The sequence below is a fragment of the Oncorhynchus clarkii genome, chromosome 1, assembly GCF_045791955.1.
Source record: "Oncorhynchus clarkii lewisi isolate Uvic-CL-2024 chromosome 1, UVic_Ocla_1.0, whole genome shotgun sequence".
Classification (NCBI taxonomy): Eukaryota; Metazoa; Chordata; class Actinopteri; order Salmoniformes; family Salmonidae; genus Oncorhynchus; species Oncorhynchus clarkii.
This window is the reverse complement of record NC_092147.1, coordinates 29,993,001-30,010,567: the sequence shown is the minus strand read 5'-3', so window position 1 is coordinate 30,010,567 and position 17,567 is coordinate 29,993,001. Positions and strand designations below refer to the sequence as shown.

General features: G+C 43.1%; 1 protein-coding gene across 1 annotated transcript in view; it reads right to left on the bottom strand.

Annotated features, from left to right (window-relative positions):
• Positions 1–17,567, bottom strand: part of LOC139403041 (talin-2-like) — a 149,675-nt gene that overhangs the window by 45,134 nt on the left and 86,974 nt on the right. The window contains exons 7-20 of the mRNA XM_071146799.1: positions 13,648–13,775; positions 13,322–13,385; positions 13,078–13,182; positions 11,643–11,798; positions 10,714–10,815; positions 10,539–10,615; positions 9,284–9,470; positions 7,403–7,516; positions 6,850–6,958; positions 6,003–6,211; positions 5,622–5,720; positions 5,135–5,302; positions 2,047–2,341; positions 567–733 (exon numbers count right to left, since the gene is read on the bottom strand). Of these exons, the coding sequence (XP_071002900.1) occupies positions 567–733; positions 2,047–2,341; positions 5,135–5,302; positions 5,622–5,720; positions 6,003–6,211; positions 6,850–6,958; positions 7,403–7,516; positions 9,284–9,470; positions 10,539–10,615; positions 10,714–10,815; positions 11,643–11,798; positions 13,078–13,182; positions 13,322–13,385; positions 13,648–13,775 (1,980 nt within the window). The remainder of the gene's footprint in view (positions 1–566; positions 734–2,046; positions 2,342–5,134; positions 5,303–5,621; positions 5,721–6,002; positions 6,212–6,849; positions 6,959–7,402; positions 7,517–9,283; positions 9,471–10,538; positions 10,616–10,713; positions 10,816–11,642; positions 11,799–13,077; positions 13,183–13,321; positions 13,386–13,647; positions 13,776–17,567) is intronic.

Here is a 17,567-nt window from a genome sequence, read left to right as displayed (position 1 = left end):
TTGTATTTAGTGGTGTTTAGTTGCTTGCAAGCAAAAACACCACTAAATACAATCGTAGTTCTGCAGTGGCAAAGGGAATATCAAAACCTTTCTCATAGTCTCAGTGGCACTCTACACATTTCCCCAACACTGTGACTGTATATTAAATGCAGAGGCATTAGGCTCTGTCTGTTTTCTGACAGTTTCCAAGGAAACCGTCAGAGCAAGATTCCCATTTCTTCTTTGTAACGGCAGTGGATTCGTGATGAATGTGTCACACGTTTCACTTGCCTGGCGTTTTCACATTGATAATATCCTGCTCATTTATACTTGTCTACAGCGCCATGGGCTTATTAAGAACCATTGGTGCTGCCCTTTCATTATTTCAGCTCTAAAGAGACGCAACGGCTCAGACTACAGCAGGAACATCTCATTTCCAACAAATTATATCAGTAGAGTTCCAGTTTTAGTTGCAGACATGACACTAATGATAATACACTAATATGACATATCATAAACTAAATGGCATACACTAATCCTTCCTAGGATTATAATAAGTACAGTGTAGTGGTCGTCCGTCTTAGTACCTTAGCAGCTTCTACCATCCTGGCCGTGGCATCAGCCAGGAGTTTAGCTGCTGCTAGCAGCTTCTTAGAGTTGTCCACGTCAACCTCAGCCTCAGCGTCTGACCTCATGGCATTGACAAGGTCCGACGTGGCCTGAGCCAGCACCCTGGCCTGACGCACCATCTCCCCTACACACGGTCACAGAGAAAGAGAGCGATCAGAGAGAAAAGAGAGAGACATCAATACCTCCCCACTGTGCTATCACCACAGAAACATGGCCTAGATTATTCTCCGAATGCTGATCCCTCATTGGGCCTCACACAATACACTACACGGCTTCCTTTTCACCTTCTGGTATCGTACTCACAGTAGTTTCCCTTTGGCATTCTCCACTCTGGTTATAAAAATATATATTTCTTTATTCCTTCACAAAAATGCACAGAAAAGAACTAGAAAGCTGCTATAGTGCTGTTTAGAAGCTACCATATTTCCCCAGTCAGACTATAAAACCCTTGCCTACAGCTAGAAATAACTAGAGAGAAGACTATAAAACACATGACATCTAGGTTACGTTACATCCCGCAGTATTTACAGACAAAATGGTCAGTGAAATGGGACTTTTTAGAATACTTGGCTGAATTACTGCAGTTTCTTTTTACAATCATTTCTGAAAGTTAGCATGTTAAATGGATACTTCGGGACTTTGGCAATGAGGCCCTTTATCTACTTCCCCAGCAGATACCCATAGACTTCCAGTCATTGCGCTAACGCTAGGTAGCACTGGCTTACGAAACGACCTCCAACTTCCATCATAATGGACACAGAAACATACAAATGATATGCACAAGTTCATCTGACTGGTGAAGTAGATAAAGGGCCTCATTGCTAAAATCTCGAAGTATCCCTTTAGCCCTCCAAAAATGTTCAGGTCATATGTTTTCTTTTAAGTTTCAAAGCCCCATTGAACAGTGATTGAGACCAGATTTGAAGCTCTGTAGTGGTTTTCAATGACATGTTTTCTACAACCCCTTGAGGATTGGCTGGGGTTAGGAATTCTTTAGACTCATCGGCGAACCATAACAAATACTTCAGGCTTTGAAAATATTTCAACAGCAGAGTTTTGAAGGTCAGTTAATATAAACCATAACCTGACAACATCTTTGGTCCCACTCAGTCAAAATACAGGGGAACAACCTCAGTGAAAGTCTTGAGAAAAAAAGACAAGAAACACAGGCTAGATACTGGTACCTACTTCAGTGATAATTCTTACTTACTAAGTCCTTGGATAATAGCTAGCTAAAGTTTTTAAACTCAAACTGCTTGAAGCCAGAACTGACCAGGAATGTGAAAATACTTGCAAGATTAATCAAAAGAGTGAAAAGTTCTCTCACCATAACCACCAAAATTGTTATCAACCACTTCCCTTCCCTCCGCACTACACCAGTCTCTCCCCTTATCAACCCTACCCGCCCCTCCCCTCCCCTCCTCTCCCAGAGCTCACCTGCGTCACCCATGGAGGTGAAGATGCTCTCAGTGACGGTCATGATGGTGTCTGTGGCCTGGTCGTAACGTCCGATGGGCTCACCACAGCTGGCATAGTGGCGTACGTGCTGCAGCAGGTCACTGAGTGCCTGGCTCACTGTGTTGGCCGCGGCACCCACCTGCTTCAGCAGCTCACCTTCGTCTGTGGCCGCCAGACAGGCCTCGACACAGTTCTCCACCGAGCGATCCACCAGCTTCCCTGCCTCAACCAGCTGCTCCTGGCACACCGGGGAACTGATGGTGGGGCTCACCACCTGGACAAACAAAGTCCACAGTCAATCTCTAGTGGCCACTCTAAAAACACAACACATTTAAAGATGCTAGGCCTAGGGCTGTGGTCAACAACCTTTTTTGAGTCAAGATCCATTTCTGAGTCAAAATGCAAACCAAGATACAGTGGGGCAAAAAAGTATTTAGTCAGCCACCAATTGTGCAAGTTCTCCTACTTAAAAAGTTGAGAGAGGCCTACACTTCAACTATGACAGACAAAATGAGAAAAAAAATCCAGAAAATCACATTGTAGGATTTTAAAATAATTAATTTGCATGGTGGAAAATAAGTATTTGGTCAATAACAAACGTTTCTCAATACTTTGTTATATACCCTTTGTTGGCAATGACAGAGGTCAAACGTTTTCTGTAAGTCTTCACAAGGTTTTCACACACTGTTGCTGGTATTTTGGCCCATTCCTCCATGCAGATCTCCTCTAGAGCAGTGATGTTTTGGGGCTGTTGCTGGGCAACACAGACTTTCAAATCCCTCCAAAGATTTTCTATGGGGTTGAGATCTGGAGACTGGCTAGGCCACTCCAGGACCTTGAAATGCTTCTTATGAAGCCACTCCTTCATTGCCCGGGCGGTGTGTTTGGGATCATTGTCATGCTGAAAGACCCAGCCTCGTTTCATCTTCAATGCCCTTGCTGATGGAAGGAGGTTTTCACTCAAAATCTCACGATACATGGCCCCATTCATTCTTTCCTTTACACGGATCAGTCGTCCTGGTTCCTTTGTAGAAAAACAGCCCCAAAGCATGATGTTTCCACCCCCATGCTTCACAGTAGGCATGGTGTTCTTTGGATGCAACTCAGCATTCTTTGTCCTCCAAACACGACGAGTTGAGTTTTTACCAAAAAGTTATATTTTGGTTTCATCTGACCATATGACATTCTCCCAATCTTCTTCTAGATCATCCAAATCCTCTCTAGCAAACTTCAGACGTGCCTGGACATGTACTGGCTTAAGCAGGGGGACACGTCTGCCACTGCAGGATTTGAGTCCCTGGCGGCGTAGTGTGTTACTGATGGTAGGCTTCGTTACTTTGGTCCCAGCTCTCTGCAGGTCATTCACTAGGTCCCCCCGTGTGGGTGAGATCTTGCGTGGAGCCCCAGATCGAGGGAGATTATCAGTGGTCTTGTATGTCTTCCATTTCCTAATAATTGCTCCCATAGTTGATTTCTTCAAACCAAGCTGCTTACCTATTGCAGATTCAGTCTTCCCAGCCTGGTGCAGGTCTACAATTTTGTTTCTGGTGTCCTTTGACAGGTCTTTGGTCTTGGCCATAGTGGAGTTTGGAGTGTGACTGTTTGAGGATGTGGACAGGTGTCTTTTATACTGATAACAAGTTCAAAAAGGTGCCATTAATACAGGTAACGAGTGGAGGACAGAGGAGCCTCTTAAAGACGAAGTTACAGGTCTGTGAGAGCCAGAAATCTTGCTTGTTTGTAGGTGACCAAATACTTATTTTCCACCATAATTTGCAAATAAATTCATAAAAAATCCTACAATGTGATTTTCTGGATTTTTTTTCCTCATTTTGTCTGTCATAGTTGAAGTGTACCTATGATGAAAATTACAGGCCTCATCTTTTTAAGTGGGAGAACTTACACAATTGGTGGCTGACTAAATACTTTTTTGCCCCACTGTATATCACTCAGATAATAAAATAAAATAAAAAGCCTATGCAACATTAACCTATTAAAAACAGTTCTTTAGCAATGAGGTTTGTGCAGTATGCTATACGCTCAATACATTATCACTATTACATATTGGCTATGGTTGAATTGCCCTGCCATTGCATTGCTGTTTTTCATAGACCATTTAAAAATGATATTTCAAAACGTATTTGATCACACCAATAATAGATCAGTTGTTGTATTAATTGTGAGGCACAGCTGAGTGAGCATACATTTAAATTAGTTGCTTTTTTATTTTTACTTAACTGGGCTTGTTCCTGCAATGCATCTGATGGTGACTCAGCAGAGGGTGAGAGTAGCAGAGGGTCCGCCTCTCAACATCACTCTGCTCTCCCTCCCTCAGCTGAAACTGATATTACTCAATATAAAAAAAGACCCAAGCTGCTAATAACAATGTAAGCCTATCGATACACTTTCCTACTCATTCATTGCAGTTCTGGTTGTAGCACAACTTAAACATTAACTCATTGAAACAGCAGCTTTTCTCTCTAGCCATGGTTGAAAAAGTTTAGAAATGTCACTGTCAACTTTTCTGTGAGCTTGAGGAAGCTTGGCCAGTGGTAGACCAATAGATGCACTTGATATGCTCTCAGGGCCCACGAGGAAGGCAGAATTCATTAACTTCAGACACATGAAATGGTTCAAAATGAGAACACTTCGCCTACCCGGTAGCTGAATTTGGTGCACCTACCACCAACAGCGCGAGACGAAATAGGAATGCAAGGCTTTATCATGGGCTTCTTAAATAAATGTTTGGTGTTTGGTGAGCAATTAGGAATGCTTTGACCACTGGCCTCGGGACACATCAAATGAAATGTATTTGTCATATACACATGGTTAGCAGATGTTAATGTGAGTGTAGCGAAATGCTTGTGTGTACAAGACTGATAATCCTATTCTTGACATAACTAATTTAGAAAAGGGTATAGTCTGTGCCGGAAATCAAGAAATAGAACAAACAGCCATTTCAGTTCAGTAAGCCAGCTCTTTTCCTATCACCATTCCTTGTCCTGAGCTGTCCTCCATGGCTACAGGAGACAGGGAACAGGGGTGTGGGCGTCAGTTGGAGCAGTACCTTGGTGCAGGCCACCAACTGTGAAGTGGACAGGGCACACCGAGTAGCAGCTGCAATCACTCGGTTCTGTAGCACCGTGTCCTCTGCCACCTGGGCCACGTTCTTGGCCTTGAGAACCATCATGGCAGCTGCGTTGGCCACTGCTTTGGCCAGGCTCATCAGAATGTCCTGAAAGACATTCATCACCGTCACTCACTGAGCCACAGCAGAGCTAAGAAAACGTGACTGGACGGACTGAATAAGGACATTTCCATTATGTGGTCTTAACTCTGGTAGCTATATAGCTGCATAGTCAGTATGCAGAAACAGTAGAAATACAGGCATTCTCTAGTGAGGGATTTGCTGTCTACTCAATTACAATAGCTAAAGAAAACAAAGCCTGATACCGTTACATAAGTGTGTGCGCAGCTTTAAACAGGAACTGGGAACATGCGTGTTTTCCTGTTTGGCAGCGGAGCTATAGAAACAGAGTAAAGTGCAGTCCAACCTGAAACCTCTCGTCAGTCTCGCCCTCCCCCATGTGACGCAGCAGGTCCCCGCTGGCCTGGCCTATACTTCCTGCTGCAGTCAGCACCGTCTGTCTGGGCTGAATGGGAGAGGATGACATCACCACGTTCACAACACTGACCCCACCGCGGCACCACAGACCAATCACAGCACTTGGCTGCTCTCAGACACAGTTCACATCACAAATCAAAAGAGCTCCCAGTGATAATATCTACAGGACACATAATTATTGTGTCCTTCAACTGTTTTAGAAAACATACTATAGAAACAGACTAGTGGATTTGTTAAAAAGGCAGTACACATCAATATATGAGAATAGAACAGATGTGATGGGTAGAACAGTGCTGCGTTGTGTCTGTACCTCTCCAGCCGCTGGCTCCACAGACCTGAGCAGGTCAGAGACGGCCCCTGTCAGGGTCCTGGCAGCTCCCATCAGGTTCTGCCCGCTGCCCACCTGGTCCTCCACCAGCGCTGCCAGCAGCTTCACCCCCCTAGACATCTCTGTCAGGTTGGAGGAGATGGTGGTGATAGCACAACCCACCGCTGTGTAGTCTGTGTCTGTGGGGTCACCTAGGGAAGAGAGAAAGTCCTTGTTAACCCTTTCCAGTGCCTTCTGCTCTACCTCGGACACAGTCTCTTCTCTCTCAGCCCAAACCACAATCAGCAACCTGGGTGGTGTTATAATACACACATCCGTGTCACTATCATAATGAAAACACATTGGATATGGTACAGCGGAGATAAGTACAGAGAAAGAGAGAAGTGATAGTTATTTGTGGAGAGGTAAAAGGTTCTACTGGATGATAACAGGGAGCCTCAGTGCCATCCAACAGATGGCTGGGAAAGATGAAAACTTATCGAACGGCTGGCAGGGAGCAGTGTGGAGCAGCATGGCACAGCTCCAGCCAGGAGGCAGGGAGAGGCTGCCAGCCAGTTCAGATTCAAGACAACACGCTAACTGTTTATTCCATCAATGGAAAAATGTATTATGGCAAATGGTAAATGCTCCATTATGTAAAGGGAACTCAGAGCCCCTCCTCTCTGGGCGTTCCACATTGGCTAGGAAAATGTGTGTATTGATTCTATCCCTATGGGTTTTGCCCTTTTCTCTCTCAAGCTAGAGGACTAGAGGCCTTTTGTCAGAAAAGGATTCCAGTGCAAAAATAACAGACAACTCAAAATGTCACTAGGTAACCTCTTGCACTCACCTGCTGTAAGATTGACCACAGACGCCGTTCCGGCGGTTATGGCATCTACTTGAGAGTGAATTTCATGTTTGGACTCATCCACTTTGTTCTGAACCCAAACTCTGGATGCCTTTCAGGAGAGGGAGAAGGATGGGTATTGGCTTTCATCACAGTAGGAGATTTTCAACCAAGATAAACTTTACTATCAGTGATTAAAAGACCAGGGCTTCTTCACAACTCCTACAGCTTTTGAAGCACCAGTCTCAAGCTTTAAAGTACATCTTCCATATTTACAGTCAATTTCTGTAAAATTTCAAAAAAAAACTGAGTATCTCTACACTTAACATATCGAGGGAAAACGCCAAAATTGCATCTTTAAAAAAATAAATACATTCAATGGGATTAATAATATAATATATTTTCCAAAAACACACTAAAATAACAAATTAATCTTCACTGACCAGAATGCATGGACCAAAAGATTCTGAGTATTGGAAAAGTTTTGAATGGTGAGATTTAGTGGCTGTTGTGTATAAAGGGGGATTAGTCTAGTAAATGGGAGGTGGGAACTCACCATGTCCTGGCCCAGTGGTGGCAGGTTATCTACCTCCCCCAGATCAGCCTGTGCCTGCTGCACTGCCTGCATACTGGTGTTAATGGTCCCCATCAGGGCCTGCTGGGCCAAGTTCTGACAATACATACAGTTGAAGTCTGAAATTTAGACACACCTTAACCAAATACATTTAAACTCAGTTTTTCACAATTCCTGACATTTAATCCTAGTAAATATTCCCTGTTTTAGGTCAGTTAGGGTCACCACTATTTTAAGAATGTGAAATGTCAGAATAATAGTGGAGAGAAAGATTTATTTAAGCTTTAATTTATTTCATCACATTCCCAGCGGGTCAGAAGTTTACATACACTCAATTAGTATTTGGTAGTATTCACTTTAAATTGTTTAACTTGGGTCAAACGTTTGAGGTAGCCTTCCACAAGCTTCCTACAATAAGTTGGGTGAAATTTGTCCCCTTCCCTCCTGACAGAGCTGATGTAACTGAGTCAGGTTTGTAGGCCTCCTTACACGCACACACCTTTTCAGTTCTGCCCACAAATGTTCTATAGGATTGAGGTCAGGGCTTTGTGATGGCCACTCCAATACCTTGACTTTGATGTCCTTAAGCCATTTTGCCACAACTTTGGAAGTATGCTTGGTGTCATTGTCCATTTGGAAGACCCATTTGGAACCAAGCTTTAACTTCCTGACTCATGTCTTGATGTTGCTTCAATATATCCACATAATTTTCCTGCCTCATGATACCATCTATTTTGTGAAGTGCACCAGTACCTCCTGCAGAAAAGCACCCCCACAACATGATGCTGCCATCCCCGTGCTTCATTGTTGGGATGGTGTTCTTCGGCTTGCAAGTCTCCCCCTTTTTCCTCTAAATATAACAATGGTCATTATGGCCAAACAGTTATATTTTTGTTTCATCTGACCAGAGGACATTTCTCCAAAAAGTATGATCTTTGTCCCCATGTGCAGTTGCAAACCGTAGTCTGGCTTTTCTATGGCGGTTTTGGAGCAGAGGCTTCTTCCTTGCTGAGCGGCCTTTCAGATTATGTCGATATAGGACTCGTTTTATTGTGGATATAGATACTTTTGTACCCGTTTCCTCCAGCATCTTCACAAGGTCCTTTGCTGTTGTTCTGGGATTCATTTGCACTTTTCACACCAAAGTATGTTCATCTCTACGAGACAGAACGCGTCTCCTTCCTGTGCGGTATGATGGCTGCGTGGTCCCATGGTGTTTATACTTTTGTACTAATGTTTGTACATATGAACATGGTACCTTCAGGCATTTGGAAATTGCTCCCAAGGATGAACCAGACTTGTGGAGGTCTACACATTTCTTTTCTGAGGTCTTGGCTGATTTCTTTTGATTTTCCCATGATGTCAAGCCAAGAGGCACTGAGTTTGAAGGTAGGCCTTGAAATACATCCACAGGTACACCTCCAATTGACTCAAATTATGTCAATTAGCCTATCAGAAGCTTCTAAAACCATGACATCATTTTCTGGAATTTTCCAAGCTGTTTAAAAGGCACAGTCAACTTAGTGTATGTAAATGTCTGACCCTCTGGAATTGTGATACAGGGAATTATAAGTGAAATAATCTGTCTGTAAACAATTGTTGAAAAAACTACTTGTGTCATACACAAAGTAAAATCCTAATCTACTTGCCAAAACTATGGTTTTTAACAAGAAATTTGTGGAGTGGTTGAAAAACAAGTTTTAATGACTTCAATCTAAGCGCATGTAAACTTCCGACTTCAACTGTACACACAGATTTTTATACACAAACAAAGATCATAGTTAGTGATGGTGTAAGCAAGGTTCTCTGCACATCACTGCTCCTACTGTGTGTCATTGGCATGGGTGCCAGGGGCATGCTCACCAGTGGGGGCATGTGTCCTCTGTGCATCTGCCCTGTGGTGATCTGCTGCTGGGCAGAGGGCATGGTGCCCATGTTGAAGGTGTTGTCAGGGCAGCCGATGGACCCAGAGCGGATGATACCTGGCAGTGCTACCGAACCATGCTCCACACGACCCACCCTGTTGAACTGCTGCTGTAGGATGGTGGACCTGGATGAGGGAAGGAGGGAGAGAGAGAGAAAGAGAAAAACAGAGAGAGAGAAAGAGAGAGATGGGACAGTAGTACCAAAACCTTTATAGTGAGTTAGCGACGATAGGCACTGAAAGACATGAAAAGTGCTGTTTTCCTGCCCTTGTAAACAGATGCCACACTCACTATTGGTTAATTACTGCTTATTTTGAGAGGCAGCAATTATGTTCTGTGCTGAGAACAAAAACATGAGTCCATTCGCACCTAAACAGCAGGGAGTGATATGATGCCCAGTGTCTATCACAGCAGGATCCGCTATGAGACAAACAGGTTTCCAATAACAACCGGTGTCTGGATTCGGCGTAACAGGACAAGAGTCCATCTGTATTATGGAGTCTTTAGGAGTCTGGCTGCAGGCCAGGAGGAAAACTAGGCAACCGGGATCAAAAAATATAAAAGACAAATACTTCCAAGAACACGATATCTTCCTGATGATTGAATTTTTTTTTTGCAGAATAATCGTCTTGCTCTGGGGTCTTTTTCTTATAGTTAGGAATAATGAAAAGCTAACATTTCTTATTTAACTAGGCAAGTCAGTTAAGAACAAATTCATATTTTACAATGACGGCCTACCCTGGCCAAACCCTAACCCGGATAAGGGACTCCCAATCACGGCTGGTTGTGATACAGCCCGGGATCGAACCAGGGTCTGTAGTGACACCTCTAGCACTGAGATGCAGTGCCTTAGACCGTTGCGCCACTCGGGAGTACCAGGAGAGTTACTACATTCCTGAAGGAGCGGAACAGAGGGAATTCTAGGATAGTGTTTCAGAGAACACGTTAATCTCACATATACTATACAGTATGTTATAGGTAAATTCAGTTGAACTCCTTTTGTGTTTATTTTTCTCAGGGGAGTAATGCATGGCAGGCAGAAATGTGATTATATGCCACAATGAAACTAAGGTTTACATTCACATGAGGAATGAGGAACTAGCCTGTAGTCTCTGAATATGGCTGGGTCAGCATTCTCAACGTGAATAGGACTGCACCTTATTAAGACCATGTGCATTATGAACCTTTCTTACTTCTTTGGAGAGACTGACTCCTCCAGCATGGTGGACTCCTCATCTCCCTCCAAGCCAAAACGATCCTTACTCTGCTTCTGTGGAAGGGAATATCGAAAGGTGTCATAATAAAGAAAATAAAGTACTTGGGAAGTGTCATTTCTGGTTTGGTCATCTCTGGTTTGTCTTGACTTACCTTTTTGAGGATGATGTCGATGTATCCTGCAATTAGCTGAGAGATCTGTTCCCCCTCTGTGGTCTGAACAGAGTAGTAACTCTCCTGGTACTCCCCAAAGTCCTGCAGCATACAAGCAGTTAGTCAGGAGAGATACTGAAGTTATAGCACAGGTCCACCTGGTGATACCTCTAGGAAATGGAGAAGTGTGTGTATGTCGTATGGAGAGTACAGCAGCTTTCTCAGAGGTCAAGGTTGAACCAGGGCCTTCTACTTTCACATGCCACAGCTCTTTGCCATGCTGTGCTCTAAGTTCACAAAGTTTATTTCCATCCACACAAGCACAGAAAGATGTGGGAGTACTGAGAAAGAAGCTTAGAATGGACTAAAGGTATGTTGGCAACACAGACAAACTTTGACTTCCTTCCACTACGAATTGCAGTCCTCAAAGAGCTGATTAAATATGATAAATACACATTTTCAATATCACTCACTTCAAAGGCTGCCTATGTGAGACAGAAAAGTAATATATCATTCAAATCAATTTTGGCAAATGCACCTTTGAGTATGTTGCACTTCTTATTAATCTTTAAATGGGTTATTCAGTTGAGTGAGGTCTGGCTTAATAAAGCGAGACGAAACAAAAAACAGCAATGTTGACAACAAACAAAATACTAAATTGAAAAAGCACTCAAATGAATAAAACATCCAAGTGCTTCACATTCTTCCAGTAAAATCACTTGTAAATATACACAGTCTAATATATACAAGATCTGCTTATTAACAAGAAAGCACAATAACACTGTGGATTAGAGGTAGTAACAACAACACATACTATTTAGCAGTTATTTCTGTTGCTATATGGAGATGGGAGGGACAGAAGAGAGGTCAATAGAGTGGAATGTGTTCCTGTGAATGTGGGATTGGAGTAGACAGAGGGCAGTTCATACCAGGGTGAAGCTCTTGGGAGAAGCAGCCCATCTCTTCACCGTGGTTAGGGGCCACTCCTGAACCACATCTTTAGTCTTCTCTTCTACCCGCATCACCGACTCCTTGGTTATCCCCAGTAACCGAGGGACCAGCTTATTCTTGCTTTTCATCTTTTCCTAACAGACAAGACATAAGACAATATTTCCATAGGTGTTAAACACCTACACAGATGACTCACTGGGGGCATCTCTTTATTCAGAGAAATTAAAACCGCAGCAGAGCAGCACTGCGTGCCATAGATAGCGCACATGCTCTGTTCTGTTTGTCTGTCCTGAGTCAGGAGCCCTAGTGGAGGAGGAGGGTTGATGGGGAGTGACCTTGCAGAGTTCAGGCTTGTTTAACCGGGGCTCCCTGCTGTTTTGCTGAACAGGCCATCCCAGTCCCTCCTTCCCCAGGCCTCTGTTGCTAGGGGAGCCTCAGCCTGGCTGTCAGTTCGTCAGGATGGCGCTTCCACCAGCAGCAGCACTCTGCCTGGCTCTAGTGCCCTCCTCCTCTCTACCCACACACCATCCATTATGCCTCACTTCAGAGCATAAGCCGACTTTTGGCTCCACTCCAGCAATGCTGAACACTACGCACAATTAACGGTTAGGGGGACGGGGGAGTTGAAAAATACCTTTTCACGTCTCCAGGCAAATACTTTTATTGTCAGGTTCTAAAAGCATAGCTCCTTGACAGGAACAAGGGAACCGCTTTAGAGCAACTTGTACAGACTCATTGTTATTCATCCAAGGTCAGATAACATTATGTTGATTATCATGGTAGCTATGTTTAGAGAACTATTCCAATTGTTCGTCTTTGCTTACTCAAGAAGTTGTTCACAGTGTATACAACTCAGGAAGTCAGATTTTGAACTCTTAATTGGTTTGACATGTTAGAGAAATGATCTTAAATCTGTAACCTTTTATTTCAGACATAGCAGGTGGGTGAGGTTTTGAAACATCTTTTGGTCTGGGACTGGTCAGCACAGGTGAACTGTCAGAGAGGTTTAATTGGTTGTAGTCTCACCATCACAGACAGGCTGAATTGCTTCAATATCATATTTAGGTGCCTTACAGTTATGAAAAGCTTGTTCTGGAAGCACTGTGCTCGTTTAAGAGTGACACATAACAAATAAAACGTTGCAATAAACTTCCAAATTGTGCATTACCTACAGTATATCTATGTTTTTGGCTGTGGTTGCTGTGTGAGAGAGTGCTGCTAAAATGAATTATTTATCATGCTCTTAAAACTCCCAACTCCCTCTCCACATCTCTCTCTCTCACCCACTCTCTTTCACTCACATACACACAGCTCTCAAGGCTAATCTTTACCTTGCAGTCAGCTGTATTTACATTGTAAATCCTTCAGTTGACTTCCTGTTGGAGAACACAATCCTCTCTTCTTATGTCTTACCTTCACCAGGAAGAAGGAGACCCCATATGTCGGAAGGGACCTTGCTAGTTTCGCATACTTCACTTTAGACTCAATCTCCGTCATTTCTCCGCAGGTTTTGTGATCCTGCGGGTCAGAGGGAAATAGGTGCAGCAATATGAACTTTTCAGAGACTTAAAATGTTCAAATGATTTTAATTCACAGGTTTTTTTTATTTCCCTTTGATAACATATAAATCCATACGCTTACAACATACTGAACATACCACAAATATTTTCTTCTCCGACCCTCTCTGCTTGATGTACTCTTTGGGTAGAAACTCCTTCAGGCTATGAGATAAATCACATTTGACAAATGTACACTCATGAGGCATTTCCCTTTCCAAAACATGCTTTCACACTTGAGGTCATTCTTACCTCAGCACCTACATTTTTCAAGTGTTAACATTATTGCATGCACTCAAATGGGTATCCCAAAGAGAAGGATTGCATCTAAACTAGGATGGGAGGATTGAGACAGAGTGTCTAAAAGAATAGTAGTGTTGGAAAGTACAGTATAGTGTTGTTAATGATGTCTGATAAGAGGACTTACTCTAGGAATCCAGGCTTGTGTTTGTGTTCGACATGGGGTCCAAACTGGATCTGAGCCTGAATTCCAGCAAACTCACAGGCTTTATCAAACGAAACAGGATGGGAGCCGTTCAGTATGTCATCTCTGGCCTAGAGGAGAGAAGGAGACAGAAGAGAGAAAAGAAAGTGTGTACTTTACACTGAGTTCAAGCTCGAGAGTAATGCAGCTTTTTCTGTCTTGAAAGTTGCTTCAGAGAAGAGTGCCTGCTAGGTGAAAAAAATGTAAACCATCAGCAGGGATACAACATAAACACTTTACTTAGATGAATGGACTCAGAGGAGCCAAACAAGATTAGTTTGTAGCAATCCAAGACATTTGCTAACATATGAAATGGAACAGCCTCAACCATTGATCATTACAGTCAGTGGTAACATTAACAGAAACAAAGACGTCAATAAACATGCACATTTCTCAGAATATTGCATCAACATTGCAGAGGGATCTACAATGTGTCATTAATAAACTGCTTTGAAAATGAAAGAGCAACTTTCACTGAGTGGTTTTTAATTATTACAATATGAACAAATGATATACAAAACAATAAACAGGACATAGTGCAGGCCTAAATAAAGTCCAAATTAATACTTATTGCCAGGCCTCACTAATGCTTGATAGCAACCAACCTGTCCCCTGTCTGGCCACAACAGGAATGACTATTTCGATACACTTCCATCAAGGCTTCAGTTGGAATATACAGTTCCATTTTGCACCAATAATTTAAGGTATCTGTTATATTTAAATGTCTTGTCCATCAAAGCATTAGCATGTGGCCTGTGTTCCCTCATGGGGCCTGTCAGTTATGTCTTTCTGTGAGTGTGTGTGTGTGTGTGTGTGTGTGTGTGTGTGTGTGTGTGTGTGTGTGTGTGTGTGTGTGTGTGTGTGTGTGTGTGTGTATGTGTATGTGTGTGTGTGTGTGTGGGGCGCTCTCACTCACTCGCTCTCAATTCAATTTAAGGGCTTTATTGGCATGGGAAACATATGTTAACATTGCCAAAGCAAGTGACGTAGATCATAAACAAAAGTGAAATAAACAATAAAAATGAACAGTAAACATTACAATCACAAAGGTTCCAAAAGAATAAAGACATCTCAAATGTCATATTATGTCTATATACAGTGTTGTAACGATATGCAAATAGTTAAACAGGTTTGGGTTGTATTTACAATGGTGTTTGTTCTTCACTGGTTGACCTGTTCTCGTGCCAACATGTCACAAATTTTTCTGCTGTGATGGAACACAGATATCTCTCCCAGTAGATATGGGAGTTTATCAAAATTGGGTTTGTTTTCTAATTCTTTCTGGATCTGTGTAATCTGTGGGAAATATGTCTCTCTAAAATGGTCATACATTTGGCAGGAGGTTAGGAAGTGCAGATCAGTTTCCACCTCATTTTTCTCAATAGCAAGGCTATGCTCACAGTATGTACATAGTCAAAGCTTTCCTTACGTTTGGGTCACTCACAGTGGTCAGGTATTCTGCCACTGTGTACTAGAGCCATATAGCATTCCAGTTCTTAGTTTTTTTGTTAATCCTTTCCAATGTGTCAAGTAATTATCTTTTTGTTTTCTTATGATTTGGTTGAGTCCAATTATGTTGCTGTCCTGGGGCTCTGTTGGGTCTGTTTGTGTTTGTGAACAGAGCCTCAGGACCATCTTGCGTAGGGTACTCTTCTCTGTAGGTGATGGCTTTGTTATGGAAGGTTTGGGAATCGGTTCCTTTTAGGTGGTGTAGAATTTAACGTTTCTTTTCTGGATTTTGATCATTAGCGTGTATCGGCCTAATTCTGCTCTCTCTCTCCCTGGCTCTTGGCTCCCTCGGTGGCTCCCTCTCCCTCGGTGACTCCCTCTCCCTCGGTGACTCCCTCTCCCTCGGTGACTCCCTCTCCCTCGGTGACGCTCGCTGGCTCTCTCTCTTGCTGGCTCTCAATGGCTCTTTCACTCACTGGCTCGCTCTCTCTCCGTGGCTCGCTCTCTCTCCGTGGCTCGCTCTCTCTCCGTGGCTCGCTCTCTCGCGATCCATATGGGTGGAGCCATCTGTCCTCTAGCATTGAGCTAATGGCCACCATACCCCATACAAATGATGATTACATTTTGTTGCATAATAGTATTTTTTGGCAATGTGTCATACATTTTTATTGACAGAGCATACATCATCATGCGCTGTGAATACAAACGTGAAACAAGCTGGGGTTTAGCTCCCCTTGAGATTCTTGAGAGAGCAGCCAAGGAAGTGAGAGAAGGGAAGAAGCCCATTTGAGCAGCAGCAAGGGATGCATTTTTGTTTTACTGAATGACACTGACAAAAAAGAAAACGAACATGTACCTGTGTGAAAGAGAGGCTATGATAGAATATCAGAGGTACACAAGGTCTTATCTGATGACATGGAATTTGCTTAGCATAATATTAACAATCTTGCGGACCAGTTTCATGGGCTTAGTGGCCTCAAAGAGCGTGGACTCTACAGTTCTTGACACAAACCGTGCGCCTGGCATCTACTACCATACCCCGTTCAAAGTCACTTAAATATTTTGTCTTGCCCATTCACCCTCTGAAGGGCACACTTATACAATCCATGTCTTAATTGTCTCAAGGCTTATAAATCCTTCTTTAACTTGTCTCCTGAATGTTTTACATCCTCCTAACCAACTATGCTATTTTGTTAGGTTTTTTGCATTGTTAGTAACTTATTTTGTACATAATGTTGCTGCTACCGTCTCTTATGACCCAAAAATAACTTCTGTCAGAACAGCGATTACTCACCACGAACTGCAAGAAGCTTTTTCCTTTAACGCGTCCGACGATAAGGATATACTGCTTTCCCGGGAACAGGTCCAAATCCCCGTAATTTGCGTGAAGAAAAGACGAAGGAAAAGGGGGCGCAGGTTTGGCTGCCTTCTAAGAATGCGTAGGCGAGAGAGTAAACTCCCACTGCCATCTGTTCTAATGGCTAACATGCAATCATTGGAAGATAAAATTGATGACCTACAATTATCCAAACAATGGGACATTAAAAACAAATATCTTATGTTTCACTGAGTCGTGGCTGAACGACAACATGGATAACAGAGAAGAAGCTATGTCTGGTAAGACGAGGGGCGGAGGGGGGGGGTGTCTATTTGTCAATAACAGCTGTTGCGCGATGTCTAATATTAAAGAAGTCTCGAGGTATTGCTCACCTGAGGTAGAGAACCTTATGATAAGCTGTAGACCCCACTACCTACCAAGAGAGTTCTCATCTACATTATTCGTAGCAGTATATTTACCACCAAAGACCGATGCTGGCACTAAGACCACACTCAACCAACTCTATAAGGCCATAAGAAAACAACAAAATGCTCATCCAGAAGTGGCACTCCTAGTGGCCGGGGACTTTATTGCAGGCAAACTAAAAAATAGTTTAACCAAATTTTTACCAGCATGTCACATATGCAACCAGAGGAAACAAAGCTCTAGACCACCTTTACTCCACACCCAGAGATGCATACAAAGCTCCCCCCCGCCCTCCATTTGGCAAATCTGACCATAATTATATCCTCCTGATTCCTGTTTACAAGCAAAAACTAAAGCAGGAAGTACCAGTGACTCTCTCAATACGGAAGTGGTCAGATGACCTGGATGCTACTACAGGACTGTTTTGCTAGCACAGACTGGAATATGTTCCGGGACCACCTCAGTCCTCGGCTTCATCAATAAGTGCATCGGCGACATCGTCCCCACAGTGACTGTACGTACACATCCCAAACAGAAGCCATGGAATACAGGCAACATCCGCATCGAGCTAAAGGCTAGAGCTGAAGCTTTCAAGGAGCGGGACACTAATCCGGACACTTGTAAGAAATGCCCTCAGACAATCCATCAAACAAGCAAAGTGTCAATACAG